Genomic DNA, 26427 nt, shown 5'->3' on the forward strand with positions numbered 1-26427 from the left:
AGGTGGACAGCCACATCATGAAGGTGGTTCAGCAGATTGTGAACCAGGCAAGTGCTGGCCACCAGATCATTGTCCAGAACGTGACAGTGGCGGAGGGCCCTGCGGTGGTGGGCACTTCGGAGGCAGAGCCCCTGGCCGTTGCCAGCCCTGAGAGCCTGACGGAGCAGGTGGCCCTGACACTGGCCTCCGCTATCCACAAAGGGGAGGCCGAGGAGGGGACAGCGGTGACCATGGTGGCCTCTGAGGATATCGAGATCATGGAGCCGGCTGGAGAGTATGTCATTGCCGCCCAGGAGGAGGAGCTGGAGGTCCAGACAGTCATCGTATAAGGCTGTCCCTAGTCCTCATATCGAGTGGGTGGGAGAGAGCCATATTCAGAGGCTTCCAAATGCACGGGCTTCCATATGTGTGTGGAAAAGACCACACACATCCAGCAAACAAGAGCCAATCCAAAGACCCCTGTGATGTTGGACTGCAGCTCCCGGCATCCCTCTTCCTGGCCTTTGTTGCCTGGGAGATACAGTCCATCCATCTGTGTATTGAGGGCCAAGCAATTCCTCCTAGTACTTCCAGCTCAGTGACGGAGCCAAGCACTTTATCTCAGCTTAAAAGGGGAAGGAAAGAGCTTGCAGGGAACATTTGCAGCTGCTCCTTTCTGGAATGTAAACTTGCTTGAACATGAACCTTTAAAGGAAGGTTTGAAAACGCTTTACTCTACATAGTATTACAGATTATTTTGAGAAATGCTCTGGGAACTTACCAAAAAAGGCCACTATACGTTTCTTTTGTAACGATGTACAGCCAAGATTATAAATAATTTTTAATGTATAATTTTATATATACTGTCTGATGTAATAAAAGAGGCATCTTCCAACTTTAATAATGTAATCACTTTTCTAAAAGGGACTTTTGTGTTCTGTGCAAATGAAAGGGCATTCTGAAAAGTCTTTGAAGAGCCTTCACATTTAACTTTGGGTTTCTAGCTCTCATGACGAGCATGGCTCAAAGCAAGAGCAGGCCACATCCTAAACATGATTTTACTTCCAATTTCTCCCTTCCACTGCCTTGAAGTCTCTTGGCATAGGTTCCTATATCTCCACAGCAGCAGAAAGTACCAACTTCCATTTATAGAAAAAGTAGGCCAAATAACATGAGGCATACCTGACTTTTGAAACCCTTGCAAACCAGCCACATTGTGCTCCGATTGAGCTGTTTTCAGAAGGATCTGTGTAGAATCCATTGAATGTTCAGGGCTCCTCACCTTCTCTTCTTTGTAGGGCTAGTCAGAGGCCTGGCAATTTCAATCATATTGCTCCAGACCCCTCTGGAGTAAATGTTCCTGTAGCTTCTGTGCTTGAATCTTGAGGACTTGAACCACTCATTGCTCGTCTGGTTGATCATAACCAGGTACAGAATAAAGCAGAAGTAGGAAGCCAGGATAATGGAGAGGAGGACCACGAAGCCGAGCATGAACACAATCCTTGGGAAGGTCAGGAAAAGGTGCTGCAATGAGAAGTGAAAACAGAGATATAGCTGGATGCAAGACACACTGACTAAACCAGGCATGGACAAACTTCAACCCTCCAGGTGTTTTGGACTTCAGCTCCCACAATTCCTAGCTTACCAGCTGGAAGGCCAAAGTCTGCCCATTTCTGATCTAAACCTTTGGTTCTCCAGGTGTTTGCGCCTCCAACTCCCAGAAGCCCCTATTGCTAGTTTGTCTAATGGGCAGGGATTCTGTGAGCTGGAGTCCAAAACACCTGGAGGACCAAAGGTTGAAGAGGCCTGGTTGAAAATGTACACTAATATCAATCTCTTCCAAAAGCTTACAAAGGTAATAGAATATTTGGAATAGTTAGAATGACTGGATACACCTTTGGTTAAACAGAGTGTAAAGAAATATTATTTATTTATTTATTTATTTATTTATTTATTTATTTACAGTTCTTATATTCCGCCCTTCTCACCCCGCAGGGGACTCAGGGCGGATTACAGTAAACACATATATGGCAAACATTCAATGCCAGTTTGACAAACAACATTTAACAGACAAAGGCTATTTAACTTTTTTCTGGCCGCCGGGGGAGCTGCTGCTTTTCATCGTCCATCAACGACACTGATGAAGTTCTTCCGCATTCCACATTCCCCGGAGTCTTCTTTCTTTATGGTCTCATAAATTAGTTAAATTTAGCCTCCCACACAAGGTGGTACCTTATTTTCCTACTTGACAGAAGCAACTGTCTTTCGGGTTGCAAAGGTCGACAACGGGCTACACAATGGCTGGACACCCACTCCAGCCCGGGCTGGCTTCGAACTCATGACCTTTTGGTCAGAGTGATCTTAATGCAGCTGACACTCAGCCAGCTGTGCCACAATCCCGGTGCCTGCGCCACAATCCCAGAAGAATTACACAGCCCAACAAAAATGCAGGCAGTCCCCAACTTATGAACAAGGTAGGTTCTGTAGATTTATTCTTAAAATGAATTTGTATGTAAGTAGGAACAAGTACAATTTTTAATAGTAACTCCAGACATACATGCATATATACACGCTTTGGATGGCATAGGGGAGGGTTAACACCCCTGTGGAGTTTCCTTTGCTGTCTGTGCCCCTGTTCAGAAGATTTCACCTCATTTACTTCTCTGTGATAACTGGATTTTGAAAGATTTGGCTTGTGGAAACAAGAACTGGAGATAAAGCTTCAGTGAAGACCTATTTTCCCCAGGATAATAACTCTTCCAGGGGTGGATTTCCTTTCTGAGGGAAAGATTCCCCTCACTTCCTGTTGTCTTACCCCTGTTCTGAACTAGGAGTCTTTGGTAAGTTGGGGGTTTGTTACTCAGGAACTGCCTGTATATATATTTTTCTTGGGGTTTTAGGTCTGTTCCTGGTTTTTTGGGGGGCACCAAGCCAGAAAATTGCACTGGATAGATCACTCTAATTTCTTCAATAGGGTTATGAGTAGATGGGGAGTGGTAGACGGCATATGTTCTGTATCTCAAAAACCAAAGTTGATTGGAGGAAATGGGTGTCATTACTGGAATCAGCAGGCCAGATATACCAGGAAAAAGCAGAGCTAACCTCTGAGGGACCAAAATGTGTTTTTGGCCAGTGCTATTGTAATTAACAGATCTGTAATTCATCAGAGACACAAGTTTTCTTATATTTGCATTAAGAGGAGACAGGAAGCTGGGAAGGATAAAACAACTTACTCCAAGTGGTAGCCACATTGCAAACCACAGCTATTTAATGTCAATATAATTAATAGGAGTCCCTGCTTTCCAAATTATAAACAATAAAGCATTATTTGATTCAAAGTATCCTAGCATTTCATGCAGACCTCAGATTTGACAAAAGAAAATCCTGACACGATAGTGTTCAGTATTTCCCATTTGCTAACAAGGAAGGCATTTGGTAACAATTGTGGCTCCACCTTTACCTGAATTAGGAAGGAGGCATCAACCGGGTGCTCTTCTCCATGGACATCGGTATAATGTCCCTGCATCAGATTTGACAAAAGGACCACCTGGATGAGGAAAGCAGCTGTCAAACCAGCGATGGAGGCAGCCATGGAGGTCAAAGTGAGCACGTAGGCCAGGAAGTACTTGATGTTGAAGGCACCGACACAGTTGTTGACCCAGATGCAGTGATGGTCAAAGCGATGCACACAGCCGTTGCACACTCCTAAGCAAAGCCAGAATAAGAGGGTAATGGTTCCGAGAAACAAGCCTTTGCCACCACGGAAGAGAAAGGGAACCACAGAGCTTTGATTTAAAATTAAATGGGTTCAAATGACAGGAAAGGGAATTCTACTTGAACATAAGGAAGAACATCCTGACCATAAGAAAAACTGTCGAACAGTGGAGTCTGCTTCCTTAAGTCCAGTGGAGTCTCCTCCTTTGGAGGCTTTTAAACAGAAACTGGATGGCCATCAGTCACAGATGGTTTAATTGTGCTTTTCCTGCCTGGCTGTCTCTCTTTTCTTCCTTCTCTCTTTCCTTCCCACCCTCTTTCTCTACATCTTCCCCCTTCTTTCGCTCCCTCTTTCCTTCCTTCTTTCCCTTTTTTCTTTCCTTCTCCCCTTCCTTCCCTAACTCTCCTTCCTTTCCCCTTTTTCTTTTCCTTCCTCTTTCTCTCCTTCCTTCCTTCTCTACCTCTTTCATTCCTTCCTTCTCTCTTTGCTTCCATGCTTCCTTCTCCCTTTCTTTCTTTCTTTCTTTCTTTCTTTCCCTCTTTCTTTCTTTCTTTTTCTCCCCTTCCCTCCCTCTTTCTTCCTTTTCTTCTGTATTGTCATTTAGCTTTTTGGGGCTTTTAAGTCCCTTCTGCTGTGTTTTTCAGTGAAGGACATACATTGGGTTGTTAGGTGTATTGTGTCCAAATTTGATGTCAATTCCCCCAGTGGTTTTTGAGTTCTGTTAATCCCACAAATGAACATTACATTTTTATTTATATAGATAAAAGTTGGAAGAGGAGGAAGAAAAAAGAAGAGGAGGAGGTAGTAGTAGTAGTAGTAGTAGTAGTTTTATTTCTTGCCCACATCTCCCCTTCAAGGCTCAAGGTGGGATACAGCAAAGAATTACAATACAACAGATAACTAAAAACATAAAACCACCCCAAAGCCAATCATCTTACCACAATGCTTTGACCGGGCAGGTTTCTTCACTTTACAGGTAATGCACTCTGCACCTGTCTCAAACATCACGCCATCGTAGGGATATGCATGGAGGAACTGGGCCTGGTTGGATTTGGTGATGGCGCCTGAGGAGAGAAAGCAGGGGAGGGTGGAATCACTTGAGCCCATTAGAGTCCATATGGGACAATACCGGCACAGATTTATTAATGCAACACCTTTTGTGTTCAGAGCCTTTACCTGGCATTATCAGCCTCAGGTCAAAGTGCTCTTACCTGGGTCAGTCCTGGAGCAGAGGATGAAGAAGCCCATGTTCACGATCAGCAAAAGGTAAGGCAGGAGGAGAGAAGGAGTGCTGAATTCTAGTTCCTTGCAATAGCCAAAGACTTCCCAGGTGAATTCACCAAACACCAAAACCTCCAGGGCCAGGTGCAGGGCCACAAATAGCCTGTTTTTTTAAGAAGACAAAGGACACACCAGAAAGAAAGAGGCCAGTGACGTTTTCAGACAGAAACAATAAATTCTTTTCAAAATAAGCTATCCTTGAAAAGGAGCAACAATGGCCCAATTATATTTTTTTGAGTTAGGATTTCCTAAGGCTAATTGCTTTAAACCCACACTGATAAATGCCCTCCAATTTAATCCAAACCTTTCCTGAGAATCAGTCCAATTAGCCAACACCTGTAGGGAAAAGGTCCGCAAAGCTAAAACACAAAATGAGCTCAGGCTTGCCAGAGACATTAAAAACAATAAAAAGGGCTTCCTTTCTTTTGTCAGTAGAAAAAGGAAAAACAAGGAGGCGATAGGGCCTCTTCGAGGAGAAAATGGGGCAATGCTGACAGGGGGTAGGGAAAAGGCAGAACTACTTAATGCCTTCTTTGCCTCAGTCTTCTCACAAAAAGGAGGTCATCTTCAACCTCAGCAAGATGGAGTGGATGAGGGATTAGAGGGCATCCAACCCCAAATTGGGAAACAAGTCGTCCAGGAATACCTGGCCGCTGTAAATGAGTTCAAGTCCCCAGGGTCAGATCAACTACACCCAAGAGTACTGAAGGAACTAGCGGAAGTCATTTCGGAACCATTGGCAATCATCTTTGAGAGTTCTTGGAGAACGGGAGAAGTTCCAGCAGACTGGAGGAGCGCCAATGTGGTCCCAATCTTCAAGAAGGGAAAAAAGGATGACCCAAACAATTACCGTCCGGTCAGCCTCACGTCAATACCAGGCAAGATTCTGGAAAAGATTGTTAAGGAAGTGGTCTGCAAACACTTAGAAACAAATGCGGTCATCGCTAATAGTCATAGAATCATAGAATCATAGAATCAAAGAGTTGGAAGAGACCTCATGGGCGATCCAGTCCAACCCCCTGCCAAGAAGCAGGAATATTGCATTCAAATCACCCCTGACAGATGGCCATCCAGCCTCTGTTTAAAAGCTTCCAAAGAAGGAGCCTCCACCACACTCCGGGGCAGAGAGTTCCACTGCTGAACGGCTCTCACAGTCAGGAAGTTCTTCCTCATGTTCAGATGGAATCTCCTCTCTTGTAGTTTGAAGCCATTGTTCCGCGTCCTAGTCTCCAGGGAAGCAGAAAACAAGCTTGCTCCCTCCTCCCTGTGGCTTCCTCTCACATATTTATACATGGCTATCATATCCCCGCTCAGCCTTCTCTTCTTCAGGCTAAACATGCCCAGCTCCTTAAGCCGCTCCTCATAAGGCTTGTGGTGGCACACCAGGAAGATCTAATGAGAAACCTAAATGTGTCTGGCTATTTTCCCAGTGACCATCGATATGCCCTAATTACTATAATCCCCCCAAAATAAAACTCTATAAACAAGATTAAGTTTAACAATTGTTTACTAAATAATCAAGGTGAATTACAACAATGAACAAAGGTGAGAATTGATTATGATAATATAACTCTGAGGTAACAAATTACTATTTCTATGAGGTAAATATAACTATACACTATGGGGGATGATGTAACTATCTATGACAAATATTATCTATCCTTTATGACATATATTATCTATGAACTATCTATCTAACTATCTATAACTATTCTATGGCAAATACGTGATTAGGATGGCCTGTTCAAATTGCTAGGCCAGACCAGACACTATCTGGCAACTGTCAACAGGCTAAGACCAACAAAGCATGGGATAAAAAGTCTTTCTGCCAAGCTCTGAGCCAGAATGGGCTGAACCAACTGAGCTCGGCCTCTAGGGGGATCCTAAACTCCTACTCTAAAACTCTAGTAGAATGGAACAGTCTAACTCCAGGGAAATAATACAAGGCCGAGACATCACAGGGCTTGTTCTCCAGACCTTTTATCATTTTAGTCGCTCTTCTCTGGACACATTCCAGCTTGTCAATATCTCTCTTGAATTGTGGTGCCCAGAACTGGACACAATATTCCAGATGTGGTCTAACCAAAGCAGAATAGAGGGGTAGCATTACTTCCCTAGATCTGGACACTATGCTCCTATTGATGCAGGCCAAAATCCCATTGGCTTTTTTTGCCGCCACATCACATTGTTGGCTCATGTTTAACTTGTTGTCCACGAGGACTCCAAGATCTTTTTCACACGTACTGCTCTCGAGCCAGGCATTGTCCCCCATTCTGTATCTTTGCATTTCGTTTTTCCTGCCAAAGTGCAGTATCTTGCATTTGTCACTGTTGAACTTCATTTCAACATTTCATAGTCAACATGGATTTATCAAAAACAAGTCATGCCAGACTAATCTGATCTCTTTTTTCGATAGAGTTACAAGCTGGATAGATGCGGGGAATGCCGTGGATGTAGCGTACCTGGATTTCAGTAAGGCCTTCGACAAGGTCCCCCATGACCTTCTGGCAAGGAAACTAGTCCAATGTGGGCTAGGCAAAACTACGGTGAGGTGGATCTGTAATTGGTTAAGTGGACGAACCCAGAGGGTGCTCACCAATGCTTCCTCTTCATCCTGGAAAGAAGTGACGAGCGGAGTGCCGCAGGGTTCCGTCCTGGGCCCGGTCCTGTTCAACACCTTTATTAATGACTTAGATGAAGGGCTAGAAGGCAGGATCATCAAGTTTGCAGACGACACCAAATTGGGAGGCATAGCCAATACTCCAGAGGACAGGAGCAGGATTCAAAACGATCTTGACAGATTAGAGAGATGGGCCAAAACTAACAAAATGAAGTTCAACAGGGACAAATGCACGATACTCCACTTTGGCAGAAAAAACTAAATACAAAGATACAGAATAGGGGACAATGCCTGGCTCGAGAGCAGTACATGTGAAAAAGATCTTGGAGTCCTCGTGGACAACAAGTTGAACATGAGCCAACAATGTGATGTGGCAACAAAAAAAAGCCAATGGGATTTTGACCTGCAGCAATAGGAGCATAGTGTCTAGATCTAGGGAAGTAATGCTACCCCTCTATTCCGCTTTGGTTAGACCACATCTGGAATATTGTGTCCAATTCTGGGCACCACAATTCAAGAGAAATATTGAACAGCTGGAATGTATCCAGAGGAGGGTGACTAAAATGATCAAGGGGCTGGAGAACAAGCCCTATGAGGAACGGCTTAGGGAACTGGGCATGTTTAGCCTGAAGAAGAGAAGGCTGAGAGGAGATATGATAGCCATGTATAAATATGTGAGAGGAAGCCACAGGGAGGAGGGAGCAAGCTTGTTTTCTGCTTCCTTGGAGACTAGGACGCAATGGAACAATGGCTTCAAACTACAAGAAAGGAGATTCCATCTGAACATGAGGAAGAACTTCCTGACTGTGAGAGCCGTTCAGCAGTGGAACTCTCTGCCCCGGAGTGTGGTGGAGGCTCCTTCTTTGGAAGCTTTTAAGCAGAGACTGGATGGCCATCTGTCAGGGGTGATTTGAATGCAATATTAAATCAAAAGTTCCTTTAATGTGATGTATTGTCTCAAGACGTAATACATATCCATCATCATCACTATTATTGTAATATCATTAAAGTAAGCCAAAAGTTAATTTAATGTTGTGACCCACCTTAAGCTGCAAGGAGAGGCCAGTAATACATTCTTATTATTTTCCTTATTATTGCTATTATTATTACCTTAAATTAAGTCAACGGTTACTTTAATGGTGTGGCCTGCCTTGAGCCATAAGGAGAGGAAGGATAATAATAATTGGACCTACAATGATTTATTGAAAGATGAGTCTTATTCATTAACAGAAGAATTAGTGATAACATTTTTCCTTTTTCAGTTCAATTTAAGGATATGTCCATCTGCTCCCTTGTTTGGTTATTTATCATTATAGGCATACAAATTTAGACTAATAATTTTGGAAAATAGGCAGTGCTTTTCCAAGCTCTAGCCCCATCTTCCCTGTCTATTAGACACAAAGAGGGAGGCTGTTCTGTGGCCATTTCTGAAAAGTCTGCATGAGTATGACACACTTGAGGCCACTAGGAAGACAGGTGAAACCCTAACAGCCCGTTTTGCAAAGTGGTGGCTATTCAACAGCCCATGAGGGCCAACAACCAGACAAAGAGAGAGAGAGGAACAAGTGGAGGAGTAGAACGAGCAGAACATACCTGGAATGGAAGAGTCCATGAAGCACCCTATGAACAGCTCCTTGAACCTGGGCTGGGATTATATGTGAAATGGTCTGCATTAAAAAAAGATGATGGTGATGATGATGTTGAAAATAATAATAATAGTAGTAGTAGTAGTAGTAGTAGTAATACATTTATTACATGTCTCTTCCTGTGGATCACAGTGAGGTCCAACATTATTAAAATGAAATAAAATACACACGACAAGAAACACTGTGTTAAAATACATGTTAAAAAGCAACAGACATTCAGAAAATGCAAAGGAGTGGGAAAAGACAAAACATATGGAAGCTCCTTCTTTTGAGGACTTTAAACAAAGGCTAGATGGCCATTTGTTGGGAGGGCTTTGATTGCACTTTTCCTGTACTGCAGGTGGTTGGACTAGATGGCCTTTGGGATCTCTTTCAACTCTATTATTCTATGAACACTAGTGCTCAATAGTCATCAGCCCAGTTGCGATGATGGCACAAATTCTAGACTGACATTACCTTAAATCCAGTCCTGAAGGTAGAAGCACTCAGCAACTTGTTACTGACGCTATGAGTTACTCAGCAACCGAAAATGGAATCCTATCTGGGCTGCACTACTTCAAACAGCAGTGTTCTAAAATGTCCAATAAAATTAGCATCTTAAGGCAGAGGTTAGTTCAGAATCCTTCTGGATTAGGGTATTTCCTCACTTCTAGTGTAGACAAGCCTGCACTTAAAGCCTAAATGACTGAATGAATAATGTCAGGTTTTGAAAATCTCTTAAGTCAGTAGGATCAATTGGGAAAGTCTATTATGTTGGGGAAAGTTGAAGGCGGTAGGAAAATTGTACAAAGAGTTATAAATGGGAGTTACAAGTTTAGAAGCAACTTGGCAAAGAGAAGTTACATGTAAAAGAAATTCTGAAGCCTTTCTTACCTGTGTGACTCTAGTGAAATATCTTGAGGGGAAGCTTTGCTTCCTTGCAGAATAGATGCAGAGCAGGAGGAGGCTGAGCAGGACCAGTGCCAGGTAAAGCAGGAAGAGGACCAGGAAATCCATCCTGGAAAAATTGTACAACGGCTGGTCAATAAGAAGCCTGCCTTCCCCCATGACTTTGGAGTCTGCCCTCCACATCTGCTAAAGTTAAGGCCATGAGACCCCTGTAAAAGTTGAGGAACAGGGGAAAAAATAACCAACCCTATTACACTACGTAACAAAATTTGAAAATGTCTGTTCCTGGTTTGAAAGTGTTATTTCCTGTTTAACTGTGTGGTCTTTACTTTGAAAGTAGTTGTTAAACTCCAAAAATTTTGTTGTTTTTGAGGCTGCCACAACTTAAGCTGAATTGGTCAAGACTCAATGATGAGATATTCATTGAAAACTAGAGAGAAAAAAATTGCTGCAGGATGTCCCTCCCGCAAAGAAAAGGTTTTTGCAACTTAATAAACTTTCCCCATGTTTTAATGATAGAACCAATTAGGAAATGACATTTATAACCCAGGAACAAACATCATGTTACACAATGCTATTTTTAACTGAGAGATCATTTCAATTTAATTTCAATGTTAATGTTACTGGAATTGTATGTGTTTTAAGGCACTGAATAATTGCCTCTATGTAAGCTACCTTCAGTCCCCTTCGGGGTAGAGAAAGGTGGGTTATAAATAGGGTACATAAATGTATTTGTTTGTTTATTTAAAACATTTCAATTCTGCCCTTCTCACCCTGCAGGGGACTCAGGGCGGAGCACAACATATATACTGCAAACACTCAATGCCGGGACATAAAATCATAAATATACTCAAACATTAAAATCATTTATATTCACTTTAAAATCAGTTGCTTAAAAACCATCTAAGGACATCGTTCTATTATTGCCTCACTGCACTGCCCCAAAGGTTTGGTCCCACAGCCAGGTCTTCACCATCCTTCTGAAGGACAGGGGGGAGGGGACTGATCTAATATTGCCAGGAAGATGAAATAAATAAGATGGAATCTCTAGGTCCTCTGATACAAATCAGTGGTCAGCTTCCATCAGTCATGCTAGAACAGCTAGAGGTTGCATCTAGGTTGCCATATAATCCAGTTTCTGAATCCAGATTATCTGATTTTAACTGGAATATATGAATCTACACTGCAACATGTTCCATTTCAAAGTAGATACAGGCAGTCCCCAAATTATGAACATGATAGGTTCTGCAGGTTTGCTCTTGATTTTGCTGACTGTAAGAAGAGCTGTTGAGCAGTGGAACTCTCTGCCTGGGAGTCCGGTGGAAGCTCCTTCCTTGGAGGCTTTTAACAGAGGCTGGAGGGCCATCTATCGGGGGTGTTTTGATTGTGCTTTTCTTGCATGGCAGAAGGCGGTTGGACAGGATGGTCCTTGAAGTCTCTTCCAACTCTATTATTATTTGATTTATTGGGGCCAACCAAGGTAAGAATTATTGTTATTATTGCTTAGAGTCATCAATGTTGCTGTTGTTGTTGTTTGGGATCAGGACAGGAGGAAAAGAATTGTTATTATTGTTGTTACTAGTCATGTATTGGGGCGACCCAAAGTAGTAGTAATAAGAGTTGCTGTTGTTATTTTAGTCTCGCTTTTCCTCCCCAATTTGAAAGGAATCCCACCTCAAGACTTAATATTATACATATTTATGATATCAAAACAATGAATAAAATAACAGAATGCATTGTGGAGAGATAAAAAAGTAAAGATGGGGTACATGGGGGGAAATAGAGGGGTTACCTAGCAACGAAGCGGGACTGCAGCTTTCAGCTTCCCCTTTGGCGCCGCCATCTTGGCAGCGGAAGTGACATGGAAACCACACCTAGAGCGTCCTGTATTTAAATTGGTTGCCGTGGCGACGCGAACGCTTCTGCGGCGACACCGGCGGGGACAGAATCAATCCAGCGCCTGCGTACTGGTGCCTCGTGACGTCACGCACTCCTGAAGCCTCCCCCCTCCTTTACCTAGTGGAATTACTGCTGTCTGACCAGGAGTCATTCGAGGACACTGGGGGGAAACTGCAACTCCCATTATCCGTCAACTTGCATGTTCTTTTCTTCAATGGACACTGGCCATCCTGTTTAGAGGATTCTGGGAGTTCTGCTCCAAAAAAGTAACTTTCCCAAGCTCTGATTTCTGTCAGAGCGTTTACAGTTTGAGAACCCCTTGTTGTTGTTATGGAACATTTCCAAATAAGGATGCTGATGATGATGGAGGAGCATTTCCAGATAAGGATGATGATGATGATTATTATTATGGAACATTTCCAGATGTTATTTCCAGATATATTATTATTATTATTATTATTATTATTATGGAGGACGTCCAGATAAGGATTACTGCATTACGATTTTTATGGGACATTTCCAGATAAAGATGATGATTAGTATCATGCTTTTATCTCTTGACCAAGATGTAATGCAAATTAGAACATTAAAAATACCAATGGATTTAAAATCTTAAAAAAGAAAACACACATCAATCAAAATCACTCAAATCACATTAAAAAACAGAATCATCTTAATATCCTATAAGACAGGAGCCCCCGGTGGCGCAGTGGGTTAAACCCCTGTGCCGGCAGGACTGAAGACCGACAGGTCGCAGGTTCGAATCCGGGGAGAGGCAGATGAGCTCCCTCTATCAGCTCCAGCTCTTCATGCGGGAACATGAGAGAAGCCTCCCACTTACTTACTTACTTAGGCGATCCCTCGTTGGACGAGTAAGATGGTCTTCCATTATGGATTTCTCTGTGGGTCCGTATGTGGTTGTGGAGCCCTATTCTTGCTCTGCATCTTCTTCCGCAGTGAGGGCATTGGTTTCCAGGTGGAAGGCGGTCCCGGTTGGGGTTGGCTTGACGCGCCTTCCTCTTGGCACATTTCTCTCTTTCACCCTCCACTCGTGCCTCCTCGAATTCTGCAGCACTGCTGGTCACAGCTGACCTCCAGCTGGAGCGCTCAAGGGCCAGGGCTTCCCAGTTCTCAGTGTCTATGGCAGAGTTTTTAAGGTTGGCTTTGAGCCCATCTTTAAATCTCTTTTCCTGTCCACCAACGTTTCATTTTCCGTTCTTAAGTTCGGAGTAGAGCAACTGCTTTGGGAGACGGTGGTCAGGCATTCGGACAACGTAGCCGGCCCAGCGGAGTTGATGTTGGAAGACCATCGCTTCAATTCTGGTGGTCTTTGCTTCTTCCAGCACACTGACGTTTGTTCGCTTGTCTTCCCAGGAGATTTCCAGGATTTTCCGGAGGCAGCGCTGATGGAATCATTCCAGGAGTTGCATGTGACGTCTGTAGACAGTCCACGTCTCACAGGCATAGAGCAGGGTTGGGAGGACAATAGCTTTATAGACAAGCACCTTGGTCTCCCTACGGATGTCCCGGTCCTCAAACAGTCTCTGCTTCATTCGGGAAAATGCTGCACTTGCAGAGCTCAGGCGGTGTTGAATTTCGGCATCGATGTTGACTTTGGTGGAGAGGTGGCTCCCAAGGTAGCGGAAATGGTCAATATTTTCTAATGTGACACCATTAAGCTGTATCTCTGGCATTGGGGAGGGGATGGGTGGTGACTGCTGGAACAGCACTTTGGTTTTCTCGATGTTGAGTGACAGGCCAAGTTTCGTGTATGCTTCTGCGAAGGTGTTTAGAGTGGCTTGTAGATCTTCTTCTGAATGCGCACAGACGACATTGTCATCAGCATACTGGAGTTCTATAACAGATGTTGTTGTAACTCTGGTTTTGGCTTTCAGTCTGCTGAGGTTAAACAGCTTGCCATCTGTCCGATAGATGATTTCCACTCCGGTGGGAAGCTTCCTGTCAACAAGGTGAAGTATCATAGTGATGAAGATGGAGAATAGAGTTGGGGCAATAACACATCCCTGTTTGACACCCGATTCCACTTTAAATGGGTCACTTTGGGAGCCATTGCTGTCCAAGACTGTTGCCATCATGTCATCATGGAGGAGCCGCAGGATGTTCACAAATTTGTCAGGGCACCCGATTTTTTGGAGGATGGTCCAGAGAGCGCTGCGATTCACTGTGTCGAATGCCTTTGCAAGGTCGATGAATGCCATGTACAGAGGTTGGTTTTGTTCCCTGCATTTTTCTTGGAGCTGTCGTGCAGTGAAGATCATGTCCACGGTTTCTCTGGAGGGGCGGAAGCCGTTCTGGGATTCTGGGAGGGTGTCTTCTGAGAGGGGCAGAAGGCGGTTTGCAAGGATTCTTGCGAGGATTTTCCCAGCGGAGGTTAGAAGGGAGATACCTCGATAGTTTCCGCAGTCTGTTCTTTCCCCTTTTTTTTGAAGAGGGTGATGATGGTGGCTTCCTTGAAATCTGCTGGGATTTTCTCGGTCACCCACACTTTTTCTATGAGCTGGTGGAGTTGGTGTGTCAGCTCAGGTCCTCCCTCTTTAAAGATTTCCGCAGGAATCCCATCCGGTCCGCTGGCTTTATTCTTCTGTTGGCTGATGGCATTGCTGACTTCTTCCAAACTAGGCAGTGCTGCAAGCTCATCCCTGATTTGTTGTTGTGGGATTTGTGAGAGGACCTCTTCGGCCACATTGGAGCTGGTTTAGGAGGCTTTGGTAGTGTTCTTTCCAACGTAGTGCAATTGAGTTTTGGTCCTTCAGGAGTTTGGTTCCATCTGATGAGCGTAGAGGCTGTATGCCATGGTTTCTTGGTCCGTAGATGACCTTTGTGGCTTTGAAAAATCCCTGAGCATTATGGGTATCTGCCAGGTGTTGGATTTCTTCAGCCTTCTTTGTCCACCAGATGTTCTTGAGTTCTCTTGTCCTTCTTTGGACCTCAGCTTTTGCACTGGCGTAGATCTTTTTCTTAGCACACAGTTGATGTCTCTCTGCCATGTTTGGAAGGCTTTCCTTTTCTTGTCAATTAGCTGTTGGATCTCGATGTCATTTTCATCAAACCAATCTTGATGTTTCTTGGCTTGGTATCCAATAGTTTCTTCGCAGGCTTGGATGATGGAGGTCTTCAGTTTGTTCCAATGTTCCTCAACATTTTCGGGGTGTACTGTGGATAGATGGTCCTTGAGTGCTGTTTGGAGATGGGCTCTTCTGGAGGGCTCCTGAAGGGCTTGGGTGTTCATTTTGCGCCTTGTCTTCCTTCCTTGGAGTCTGCGCTTGGGAGCGATCTTGATAGCCATCAAGGATCGGATTAGCCAGTCCAGCAGTCGTCAGCACCTGTCATGGCTCTTGTGAGGAGCACGTCACGGCGGTCTCTGGCACATGTGATTACATAGTCTAAGAGGTGCCAATGCTTTGACCGGGGGTGCTTCCATGATGTCTTGAACTTGTTTTTCTGGCGGAAGAGCGTGTTGGTGATGACAAGGTTGTGTTACGCACATTTGGTGAGAAGCAGGATGCCATTCGAGTTGCTGTTTCCAACCCCGTCTTTTCCGATGGTCCCTGGCCACAGGTCGAAGTCTCGCCCGACTCTTGCATTGAAGTCCCCCAGGAGGATGATTTTGTCCTCCTTAGGTATCCCCGATAGGACAGTGTCCAGCTGACAGTAGAATTTCTCCTTGATGTCTTCATCAGCATCTAGTGTTGGTGCATAGGCACTTATGATGGTTGCCTGTTGGTTTTTGGCAAGATCAATTCGGAGGGTTGAGAGTCGTTCGTTGATGCCAGTGGGTGCTTCGGACAGATGTTTCATCACATCATTTCTGATAGCAAAGCCAACTCCGTGCATTCTTTGGTCTTCTTCAGGCAGTCCCTTCCAGAAGAAGTTGTAGCCTCCTTTTTCTTCCTTCAGCTGTCCCTCTCCTGCTCTCCGGGTCTCTTGAAGGGCTGCTATGTCGATGTTGAAGCATCCCAGCTCCCTTGCAATGATGGCAGTTATGTGTTCGGGGCATTCCCAGAAGCCTCCCACAAGGATGATAAAAACATCAAATCATCCAGGCGTCCCCTGGGCAACGTCCTTGCAGAAGGCCAATTCTCTCACACCAGAAGCAACTTGCTCCTGACACGACAAATAAATAAATAAAATCCTATAAGACCTTTCCTCTTTAAAATGGTCCCACTCTTGGGCTGCAAAGGCTGAAGACCTTGCAAAACTACAACTCCCGGGAACCCATCGCATAGAGCCGTGGCAGTTCAAGTCGTGCCAAAAATCATCTGTTCGGCAATGCAGATTGTTTTCTGTGTTTGTGCCATGTGTTCTTCTCTCCCAGCCAAGGCTGCCCTGCACATGACTGCCTTATTAAGTTACCATCCCTGGATAGAGTTTGCCATAGAAACCTAGCCTGTAACCGATTCCATTGTGCCAAAGAGGCAGCTGCAGCGCTTTCGCTGTGTGGCCAGGAGACACCAGCCGGGCCCTGCGCACAGTAAGTCAGGTAAGGCTGATTCAACTGCATTCCCAGAACTGTGTGCATTTGAGTGAGAACAGACCCTGTATACCGCAGGTGCATCTACACTGTAGGATGAATGCAGTTTAGTGCCACTTTTATTATGGCTCAATGCTAGGGAAAACTGGGAGTTGCAGCTTGGCATGGCATCCACACTCTCTGCAGGAAAGGGGAAAGAGTTTGTTAAACTCTCAGATTCCATAGCATTGAGCCAAGGCAGTTAAAGTGGAGTCCAACTGCATTCATTTTACAGTGGAGATGGACCAATTCCATAGTATTCAGCTAAAGCAGTTAAAGTGCATTAATTCTGCAGGGGGGTGGACCCTTTGACTATACACAAAAGCCTTCACTTTCCATCTTGTCCATCTTCTTCTTGAATAATAATAATAATAATAATAATAATAATAATAATAATAATGTCATCCATATATTATTGGCATTGGGCAGACCTTGTGTTTGATGGTTAAGTTTTTCAACAAGAAATGGGAAAAAAGCACAGTATTATATATTTTGGCAAATGTAGATTTGCATGAAGCCCAAAGGAGTAGATCGACGACAAATCGGATAGGATAGGATTATTGTCATTATTATTATTGTGTTGTCAAAGGCCTTCATGGCTGGAATCATTGGGTTACTACTGCATGCTTGAAGATGCCATACAGCCTGAAAAACTCAAAGCAACCATTATTATTATTATTATTATTATTATTATTATTATCATCTTTATATCCCGCTTTCCTCCTCCTGAGGGGACCCAAGGCACAAACTTCCATCAATTTAAAACGAAGGAAATTTCCTTGCCCATTACAGGACACACAGGATTATTCCAAGTGACCAAAACCAAAGAGAATGGCTGTATGACTTCTATTAATCAAGATTCTACACTTATTGATGCAACCTAGGCTTGCATTGGCCTTTTTAGGGTCTGCACCACACTGTGAACTCATGTTCAGATTGTTCCTTAACAAGATTTGATTTCCAGACTTTGGTGGCTCTTCTCTGGACACAGTTGAGCTTCTGGCCCCCTCACTGTCCCTTTCCGAAACCCCCTAGGGTTCTCCAGCCACCCTCTGACCTCAAGGCATTAGCGCCTTTCTCCATTGCTCAGCCCCTGCATCTAATCCAGTTTAGCCCTTGACAGCTTCAGATCCCAGGGAGATTCCTGCCAGGGAAGGAAGAGAAAGAAGGAAGGAAGACAGGGGAAGGAAGAGGGGAAGGCAAGGAAGGAAAATAAGGGAGGAAGAAAAGGAAGGAAGGGAGGGAAAGGAGGCAGAGAAAGAAGAAAGGAAGGGAAGGAAAGAAGAGAGAAGGAAGGAAGGAAGACAGGGGTGGGAAAGGAGGAAGGGACAGAAGGAAGACAGGAAGGAAGAGAGGGAAAGGAAGAAGATAAAGAAGGGAGGGAGGGGGAGGAAAGGGAGGAAGAGAAAGAAGGAAGGGAAACGGGTGGGAAAGGAGGAAGAGAAGGAAGGAAGGAAGTCAAGGGAAGGGAAGGAGGAAGCGAAAGAAGGGAGGAAGACAAGGAAGGAAGACAACTAAGGAAGGCAAGTAAACGGAAGAAGGAAAGGAAGGAAGAGAAAAAAGATAAACAAATTGGGAGGGAGGAGATTAGGAAAGCGGAAAGACACGCAAACAAGGAAGAACAGAAGGAAGGAAGGAAAGAAAGAAGAAAAGGAAGAAAGTAAAAGAAAGCAAGCAAGCAAGCAGGAAATATTTTGAAATCTCTGTGAAAAGGGAGCCTAGGAATGGGAATCTGGGACGTCTACAACTTCCTGATGATAAGAGATGTTTGGTAGACTGCCTCGGATTCACGCAGTGTCTGTTTCTAAGCAGAGGTTGGAGGGGCACCTTTCCGGAAGGCTCTGAATGTGCCTTCCTGCCTGGCAGAAAGGGGTTGGACTGGAGGGTCCCCTCCAATTCTATAATTATGATTCTATAAAAGTCGGTTCAGTGCGTCGAGACTAGCATTACCCAACCATTGGGTTTTGGAGACCATGGCACATTCATGTTTCTCAGGGGCTTCCCTTTCTGCATCCTTCCCTAGGCGCCACCATGTGCACCACCAACAAAGGCTGGCCTGAAGAATTCGGCTTCCGGATTGGCGGCAACGGGCCGTGCTTCATCCTGACGGTGGACGATGGGAGCAGTGCCCAGATGGCTGGCCTGCGACCGGGGGATCAAGTCCTGGAGGTGGAAGGCCAGCCGGTCTCTGCCTTGAACTGTGAAGCCTTGATCGCGTTGGCCCGGCGATGCCAGAACGTGCCCCCCAGCATCGGGGTGGTCTCCCGCATCCAGCAAGTGGACCTCTGGCCGGGTCAAGAGGGCTACTTTGGCTTCACTTTGGCCCGTGATGGAGGGCTGCCTCTGCAAATAGAACATGTGGCCCCAGGCTCTCCGGCCTCTGAATCTGGACTCAAAGCTGGAGACTACGTCCTGGAGGTCAATGGGGTCCCGGTGAGGGTTTATGAGGAGGCGGAGGCCATGATCCATGATTGCCAAGACAAGGGGTTCCAGTTAGGTGTCCTCCGCCTTGGGCGGACCCAAACGCGGAGGGCCAGCAGTGACATTCGGGCCTTTGTCCAAAGTGCGGACGCAATCCACCAGGAGCGGAGGCAGAAGGCCCGGGAGTTCAGCAAGAAGGTACTGAAAGAAAATCTGGATGGCTATCTCTCGGGAGGGCTTCAATAGTGCCTTCCTTTTGTGGCAGACTAGGTTTAGACTGAATGGCCCCTGGGCTCTCTGCCAACTCTAGGGTCCTATGAGACATAGGCTGAGTATAGCTATCTATTTGGAGGGCTTGGACGGATCCTTCCTACATAGCAGAAGGGGCTTGGACTGGATTGCCTTTGGGGGTTCTCTTCCAACTCTAGGATTCCATGATATATGTGTCCGCGCGTGTGTGTGTGTGTGTGTGTGTGTATATATATATATATATATATATATATAGAGAGAGAGATCTATATATGTATATACATTTTTAAATATGTTGGACTGGATGGCTTTTGAGGTCCCTCACAGCTCTAAGATTCTATGATATGCGTGTGTGTGTTTATTTATTTATTTAGGGCATTTTTTTCCCTCCTTTATCCGGTTTGACCCAAGGCGGCTCACAATGTTGTTAAAACAAACTGTGTAACATAAACTATTCATTAAAACAAGCCATACATATAGATGTGTGTGTGTGTATACACATACACATTCATATCATACACATGCATACATATTTCCATACATACAGATGGTTGGACTGGATGGCTCTTGAGGTCCCTCACAACTATAGGATTCTATTATATGTGTATGTGTGTGTATATCTATATATAGATATAGATCTCTATATGTATATATAGGTTCATGTCATACATTTACATATTGGCATACATACACGTAGTTGGAATGGATGGCTCTTGGGGTCCCTCACAACTCTAGGATTCTATGAGATATATATAGATTGATTGATAGATAGATAGATAGAGATATACTCTTCATCTTAGAAATTGAGATGAGCACCTACCCCCAGAGTCAGACACGACTAGAATTAATGTCAGGGGAAACCTTTACCTTTTTATAGATACACACACACATTTAAACATACACATATACACATACATGTGGTTGCACTGAATGGCCTTTGAGGTCCTTTCCAGCTCTAGAATTCTATGATTCTAAATGTAAGGTGTTCAGCAAAGTGTATTTGTCCGTGTGCACCAGGATTTAGGCCAAACAGTAATGGAGGCATCTACACTGTGGATTTAACACCACAATCTTCATTTTAAAAAAGATTCAGAAACATATTTAGAGCGAAAGGACCTTCCAAGAGCCTTGATGAACTGATATAATGTGGAGACTTCTCAAGAGATGTAAACAGGAAAGACTCCAGGTCCAGATGGATTGATGGCACAATATTACAAAACCGCTGTGACTCGATGCTACATAATCCTGGCCTTTAAAGCCTTCCTTGCCAAATAGTGCCAGTGACTCGCCAAACTACAACTCCCATTTGAGCCAAGAAAGTTAAAGCAGAGTCAACCTGAGAAAAAAAGGGTGCATCTTCACTGTAGAATGGATGTAGTTTGGCACCACTTGAATGACTGTGGTTCAGTGCTAAGAAATCTTTAAGGGTTGTAGTTTGGTGAGGCCCCAGCCCTCTTTGACAGAGGTGGCTCCAGGCCTTGCAAAACTATGACTCCCACAATTGCAAAGGCAGTTAAAGTGGTACCCTTAAATCTATGTTGTAAATGTATTCATTTTCCTTGTTGTTGTTGGAAGCGTGAGTGGGTGGCAATTGCAATGCAAAATGTGACAATGCAATTAGGGTTTAAAATCCCTGTGAAATGAGCCCAGGGTCTGAAAGGAAGGAGCATTTTGGAGCAAATTACTAGCTGGCAGAAGATGGGAGAAAGCCTCCATTTCCTCCTCCTAATTCCTTCCCTGCAATGAATGCAGCCAAACATCTGGATCTAGAGCTCCACCTTTGCTTTTGAAATTCCTCCCTTGAAGATCTGGAGCTTTGAGACAGAAATATTCCCTCCAAAGCAATGCCTTGAAAGGTGCCCTTTCCAAAGTCAGATGCCTCTCTTTCAAGGCTGCTTTGCCCAAAATAGAAAGCAGAAGGGGACCATTGGGAACAGCAGAGATTGTGCCCCAAAATGGAACAGGAGCGTTATTATGGCTTCCGATCCCTAAAAACCCACAACGAACCCCAAAATAGATTCAACCAGAAAGAAGCCAATTCCTCATTTTTTAAAAAAAACACTCTGTCAAAAAGACTTTTAAAAACTGGGCTTAACTAGAGTATGATCTCCATATCTGTGGCGGATATATTCTAGGACTTTTCATGGTTGCACAAATAGCGAACCCTATTGCAACCAAATCATACTATAGAGTTGCATTGGAGGTCCACAGCATCCTTATTATTATTATCGTCATCATCATCATCATCATATGTATTTATACTCTGCTTTTTCTTTGAGACTCAAACATTGAAAAGCCATATGTGAATTAAAACCTAACACATACAAACATTAAAATAGAAATGTTAAAGATGCAGAGTTAAAAGCAATAAAGCCAGCTAAGCAAATCAATGAAGCTACATTGAACACAGCTCTCGGGGTGCAATTATTACTCTTCCATACCACTTGAACTGTCCTGGCTCAATGCTATGGAAAAGTCATCGTTTTGGCAGGTCTTTGGCCAAAGAGTGCCAGTGTTTTCCCAAACTACATCTCCCAGGATTGCATCGCATTGAGTTCAAGTAGCATCAAAACACATTTCTACTCCAGTGTAGACGCAGCCTTGGATTTTCTAAATTCCACTGAGTTCTACACTTAAAATCCGATAAGCCACTGTGTTTATCACATTAAGGACTTCATCACATTGAAGCAGGGAAGTGTTTGGTAGAGTAGAGCTCAGTCTTACTCAATTTGAAATGAGAAGGATGATTTCCCTACTTTCATCACACTGTTAAATGTATCAGTGTTACTCAGTTGTACTCAGCATTCTTTCAGTAGATTTGCCATCACACTGTAATCGCTAGGCACTGCGCACCATCTCTCCCCCATGTTCTTTGTGGGGGGAAAACCTCATCTCTTTGGAATATCAACTGTTACATGTCTTCAATTCTGGAAGCAAGGAAGTAGGGAGGGAGAGAGGGAAAGTGGCGATCGTCTCTCTCTCTCTCTCTCTCTCTCTCTCATGGCTGCCCCACAGAGAAGGGTGTGGACCTTGGAAAACTATAACTCCCAGGACTTCATAGTATGGAGCTATGGTATTTAAAGTGGGGTCCAAGAGCATTCATTCCATAGTGTAAATGCATCCAGCAAAGGTTGTGGACCTTGGAAAACTATAAGTCCCAGAACTGCATAGTATTGAGGGATGGTATTCAAAGTAAGGTCCAGCTGCATTCATTTCACAGTGTAGATGCACCCAGAGAAAGTTAATGGACCTTTGGAAACTGCAATTCCCAAGACCATCTCATGGAGACATGGCATTTAAAGTAAAGTCCAACTGCATTCATTCCATATTGTAGATGAACCTAGAGAAGGGCATGGAACTTGGAAACTATAACTCCCAGGACCGCATAGTATGGAGCTATGGTATTTAGAAATCCACGAGCATTTCTACACTTGAACCCAACCTAAAGAGTTGGAAGGAAGGCATTGAGAGCTTTCCTTGCTCCGGATGGCGTCACCTTGAATTGTCTGAGGATCATGTCCCTTCCTGATCATGTGACCATGCAATATTTTGGGATGTAGGTTAGTAAAATCTGTTGATAATTGACTTGTTTAAAATGGGGCAGCACCAAAGTGGGCTGCGAAGAACTGTTCCCTGATGCCATTTACTCCACTTTCGATCTCCTTTTTTGCTGGGTTGCTGCTGGGTTGCATATCGACCTACTACTTCTCTCTTGAAATTACTGAAGGTCTGGGAAAGTCGAAGCTGCATAGTGCAAGAAATGAATAGGAAAAGAATGGACTCAAACACATTGCTGGTGGAGAGCTCTATAGATACTATGGATAGCTAAAGGAAACCGTAACAAATGGGTTTGAGAGCAAATCAAGCCTGAATTCACCCTAGAAGCAAAGCGGTTGTACTCTGGGCATGTCATAAAAATGTAATTTACCACTTTTTCCGAAGCATTTTTGTATTCGTATTGACTCCTTAGCAATGCAATAATGCTCAGAAATGTAGAAAGTGGTGGTGGTGGTGGGGAACAAAGAGATAAATTGCATCACAGACTTTGCAAAAAAAAAAAATCATGGCTGCTGCATTGACTTTACAATAATTGCTCATAGAAGGGTGCCTTATATCCCATACACTTAATGACAATTAGCAACGACAAAGATAACAAGCCTTTGGAATTATTTTATTTGCATGTACATAAACTCCCAAACTACATCTCCCAGGGGGTTGAGAAGGGCAGGGTAAAAATACTCAAAATAAAATAAATAAACAACACAGCACACATGCACATTGAGTTCAAGAGTCTGGGGTTCATCTCTGAATATCAGGCTCTTCCCAAGGGCCTAGGATATTAGAGGTATTTTCATAGAATGTGCGCAGTTATGAGATTATTATTATTGTTACTAGCCGTCCCCTGCCACACGTTGCTGTGGCCCACATGGGGGTTCTGTGTAGGAAATTTGGCCCAATTCTATCGTTGGTGGGGTTCAGAATGCTCTGTGATTGTAGGTGAACTATAAATCCCAGCAAATACAACTCCCAAATGTCAAGATTCTATTTTCCCCAAACTCCACCAGTGTTCACATTTGGGCATATTGAGTATTTGTGTAGAATTTGGTCCAGATCCATCATTGTTTGAGTCCACAGTGATCTCTGGATGTAGACCACCCTACCTGCGTGACCGCATCTCCATCTACGAACCCACACGCTCGCTCCGGTCATCTGGGGAGGCCCTGCTCGTGATCCCACCTACATCGCAAGCGCGCTTGGTGGGGACGCGGGACAGGGCCTTCTCTGTGGTGGCCCCCCGACTTTGGAATGCCCTTCCAAAAGAGCTTCGTCAGGCCCCTACTCTGGCAGTTTTCAGAAGGAACCTAAAAACTTGGTTGTTCCGATGTGCCTTCGCAGATTAGGAATCCCCATCTCAAGTCCTAGATGCACTTTAGCACAACTAATGTTGCTGCACACCGCACTTTTAATCCTACGTTCCTCCTGCCATCTCAGCACTTTTAACCCTGTACCCCATTGCGCTGGCCGAACCAGTTTTAATAGTGTCTTGATGTATTGTCATTGTGGTTATTTTGCTTAATTGTTTGATTTGCTTTGTTTATTGCTGTGTTATGTTTTCTATTGTATTGTGTTTTGTGGCTTCGGCCCGTGTAAGCCGCATCGAGTCCTTCGGGAGATGCTAGCGGGGTACAAATAAAGTTAATAATAATAATAATAATAACTTCAAAACCAAAGGACCCCCTTCCAGTATTTTCTGCTGGCCATGGGAGAACTGTGTGCCAGGTTTGGCTCAATTCCACCGTTGGTGAGGTTTAGAATGCTCTTTGGTTGTAGGTGAACTATAAATCGCAGCAACTACAACTCCCAAATGACAAAATAAATTTTTGAGTGAAGGACATACATTGGGTTGTTAGGTGTCTTGTGTCCAAATTTGGTATCAGTTCGTCCAATGGTTTTTGAGTTCTGTTAATACCACAAACGAACATTACATTTTTATTTATATAGACTAGCTGTCCCCTGCCACGCGTTGCTGTGGCCCAGTCTGGTGATCTGGAAAATTAAGTAATGAGAAAGTGTTGGTTTCTAATATATGTAATTCCTTTATGCTTGTGAGTAAACAGTATTTCTTGTTGTTTCTTTGTCAGTGTTGATGTGGAGAGTGTCTGGTTTGCCTACTCTGGAATATACAACATATCATAGTCCTTCTTTAAGAGTCTCTTTCAAATCTATGATACTATATCTCTCTCTGTGTGTGAGAATCATATCTATCTATCTATATTTATGACTGGATGGCTCTTTGTCAGGAGGGCTCTGATTACATTTTCTTGCCCTGGTGAAGAGAGTTGGACTGGATGGCCTTAAGTATTTTCTGTTGGTCATGGGGGTTCTGTGTGGGAAGTTTACCCCATTTCTGTCTTTTGGGGGTTTCAGAATGCTCTTTAATTGTAGTGAACTATAAATCCCAGTAACTACAAATCCCAAATGTCAAGGTCTATTTCCTCCAAACTCCATCTGTGTTCATATTTAGGCATATGGAATTTTTGTGTCAAGTTTGGTCCAGATCCATCATTGTTTGAGTCCACAGTGCTCTCTGGATGTAGGTGAACTACAACTCTCAAACTCAAGGTCAATGCCCACCAAACCCTTCCAGTGTGTTCTGTTGGTCATGGAAGTCCTGTATGCCATGTTTGGTTCAATTCCATCATTGGTGGAGTTCAGAATGCTCTTTGATTGTAGGTGAACTATAAATCCCAGCAACTACAAATCCCAAATGTCGTCAAGGTCTATTTCCCTTAAACTCCATCTGTGTTCATATTTTGCATATGGAATATTCGTGTTAAGTTTGGTCCAGATCCGTCATTGTTTGAGTGCACAGTGCTCTCTGGATGTGGGTGAACTATAATTCCCAAACTCAAGGTCAATGCCCACCAAACCCTTCCAGGTTTTTTCTGTTGGTCATGGGAGCCCTGTGTGCTAAGTTTGGCCCAATTCCATCATTGGTGGAGTTGAGAATGCTCTTTGATTGTAGGTAAACTATAAATCCCAGCAACGACAATTCCCAAATGACAAAATAATTTTTTTTGAGTGGAGGACATACATGGGTTGTTAGGTGTCTTGTGTCCAAATTTGGTGTCAATTCCCCCAGTGGTTTTTGAGTTCTGATGTATCACAAACGAACATTACATTTTTATTTATATAGATGATGATGATGATGATGATGATGATGATGATGATGATGATGATTATAGACTACATTCTTACTGTAGAACGAATGCAGTTTGACACAATCCGAATGGTAAAGGTTCAAGATTATGGGATCCTGGAAATTACAGTTTTGCAAAACTTTGGGGGCTGTTCAACAAACTGTAGTCCAAGGATTCGATAGCATTGAGCCATAGGAAAGTAAAGTGGCATCAATCTGCATTCATTGTAGTCTACACCCTTTGCATGAAATAATGTGACACTGAGATTTTATGGCTGCAAATTCCTTTGTTTTGGCCACTGTTTTCTGCTCCAGGTGCAAGAGATCCTGGGGGATGAACCCGAACTCAAGGAGAAGATGTTCACCATCCTCAAGCAATTTGCGGCCGAGAGGAAGGTGGATGACCTGGCCTATGCGCTGGCCATGCTCTTCACCAAGGACTCCCACCGCCTCCTCATTGACAATATCAGGTAGGTATTTCACCCCATTTTCCTCTTG

General features: G+C 43.9%; 3 protein-coding genes across 8 annotated transcripts in view; 2 read left to right on the forward strand and 1 right to left on the reverse strand.

The window, feature by feature from the left end:
* E4F1 (E4F transcription factor 1) overlaps nucleotides 1–883 on the forward strand; it is a 21442-nt gene extending 20559 nt beyond the window's left edge. The window contains exon 14 of the mRNA XM_060786472.2: nucleotides 3–883. Coding sequence (XP_060642455.2) covers nucleotides 3–329 — 327 coding nt within the window. The 3' untranslated portion in view covers nucleotides 330–883. The remainder of the gene's footprint in view (nucleotides 1–2) is intronic.
* Nucleotides 693–12116, reverse strand: ZDHHC4 (zinc finger DHHC-type palmitoyltransferase 4). Its single transcript, XM_060786484.2, has 7 exons — nucleotides 11922–12116; nucleotides 10115–10238; nucleotides 9189–9262; nucleotides 4906–5078; nucleotides 4633–4758; nucleotides 3440–3684; nucleotides 693–1503 (listed from the first exon to the last, which is right to left on the reverse strand). The coding sequence occupies exons 2-7, from the start codon at nucleotides 10235–10237 to the stop codon at nucleotides 1258–1260; spliced, it is 987 nt and encodes a 328-aa protein (XP_060642467.2). The 5' UTR covers nucleotide 10238; nucleotides 11922–12116; the 3' UTR covers nucleotides 693–1257.
* A 5544-nt stretch (nucleotides 12117–17660) lies between these two features.
* Nucleotides 17661–26427, forward strand: part of GRID2IP (Grid2 interacting protein) — a 54217-nt gene continuing 45450 nt past the window's right edge. For 5 of the 6 annotated variants that reach the window (XM_067473727.1, XM_060786468.2, XM_067473730.1 and 2 more), the window contains exons 1-2: nucleotides 17661–19178; nucleotides 26245–26399. In XM_067473727.1, coding sequence (XP_067329828.1) covers nucleotides 18591–19178; nucleotides 26245–26399 — 743 coding nt within the window. In that variant the 5' untranslated portion in view covers nucleotides 17661–18590. The remainder of the gene's footprint in view (nucleotides 19179–26244; nucleotides 26400–26427) is intronic. The other variant, XM_067473729.1, reaches the window with a different exon arrangement.

This window comes from Anolis sagrei, chromosome X (assembly GCF_037176765.1).
Source record: "Anolis sagrei isolate rAnoSag1 chromosome X, rAnoSag1.mat, whole genome shotgun sequence".
NCBI classification, from domain to species: domain Eukaryota; kingdom Metazoa; phylum Chordata; class Lepidosauria; order Squamata; family Dactyloidae; genus Anolis; species Anolis sagrei.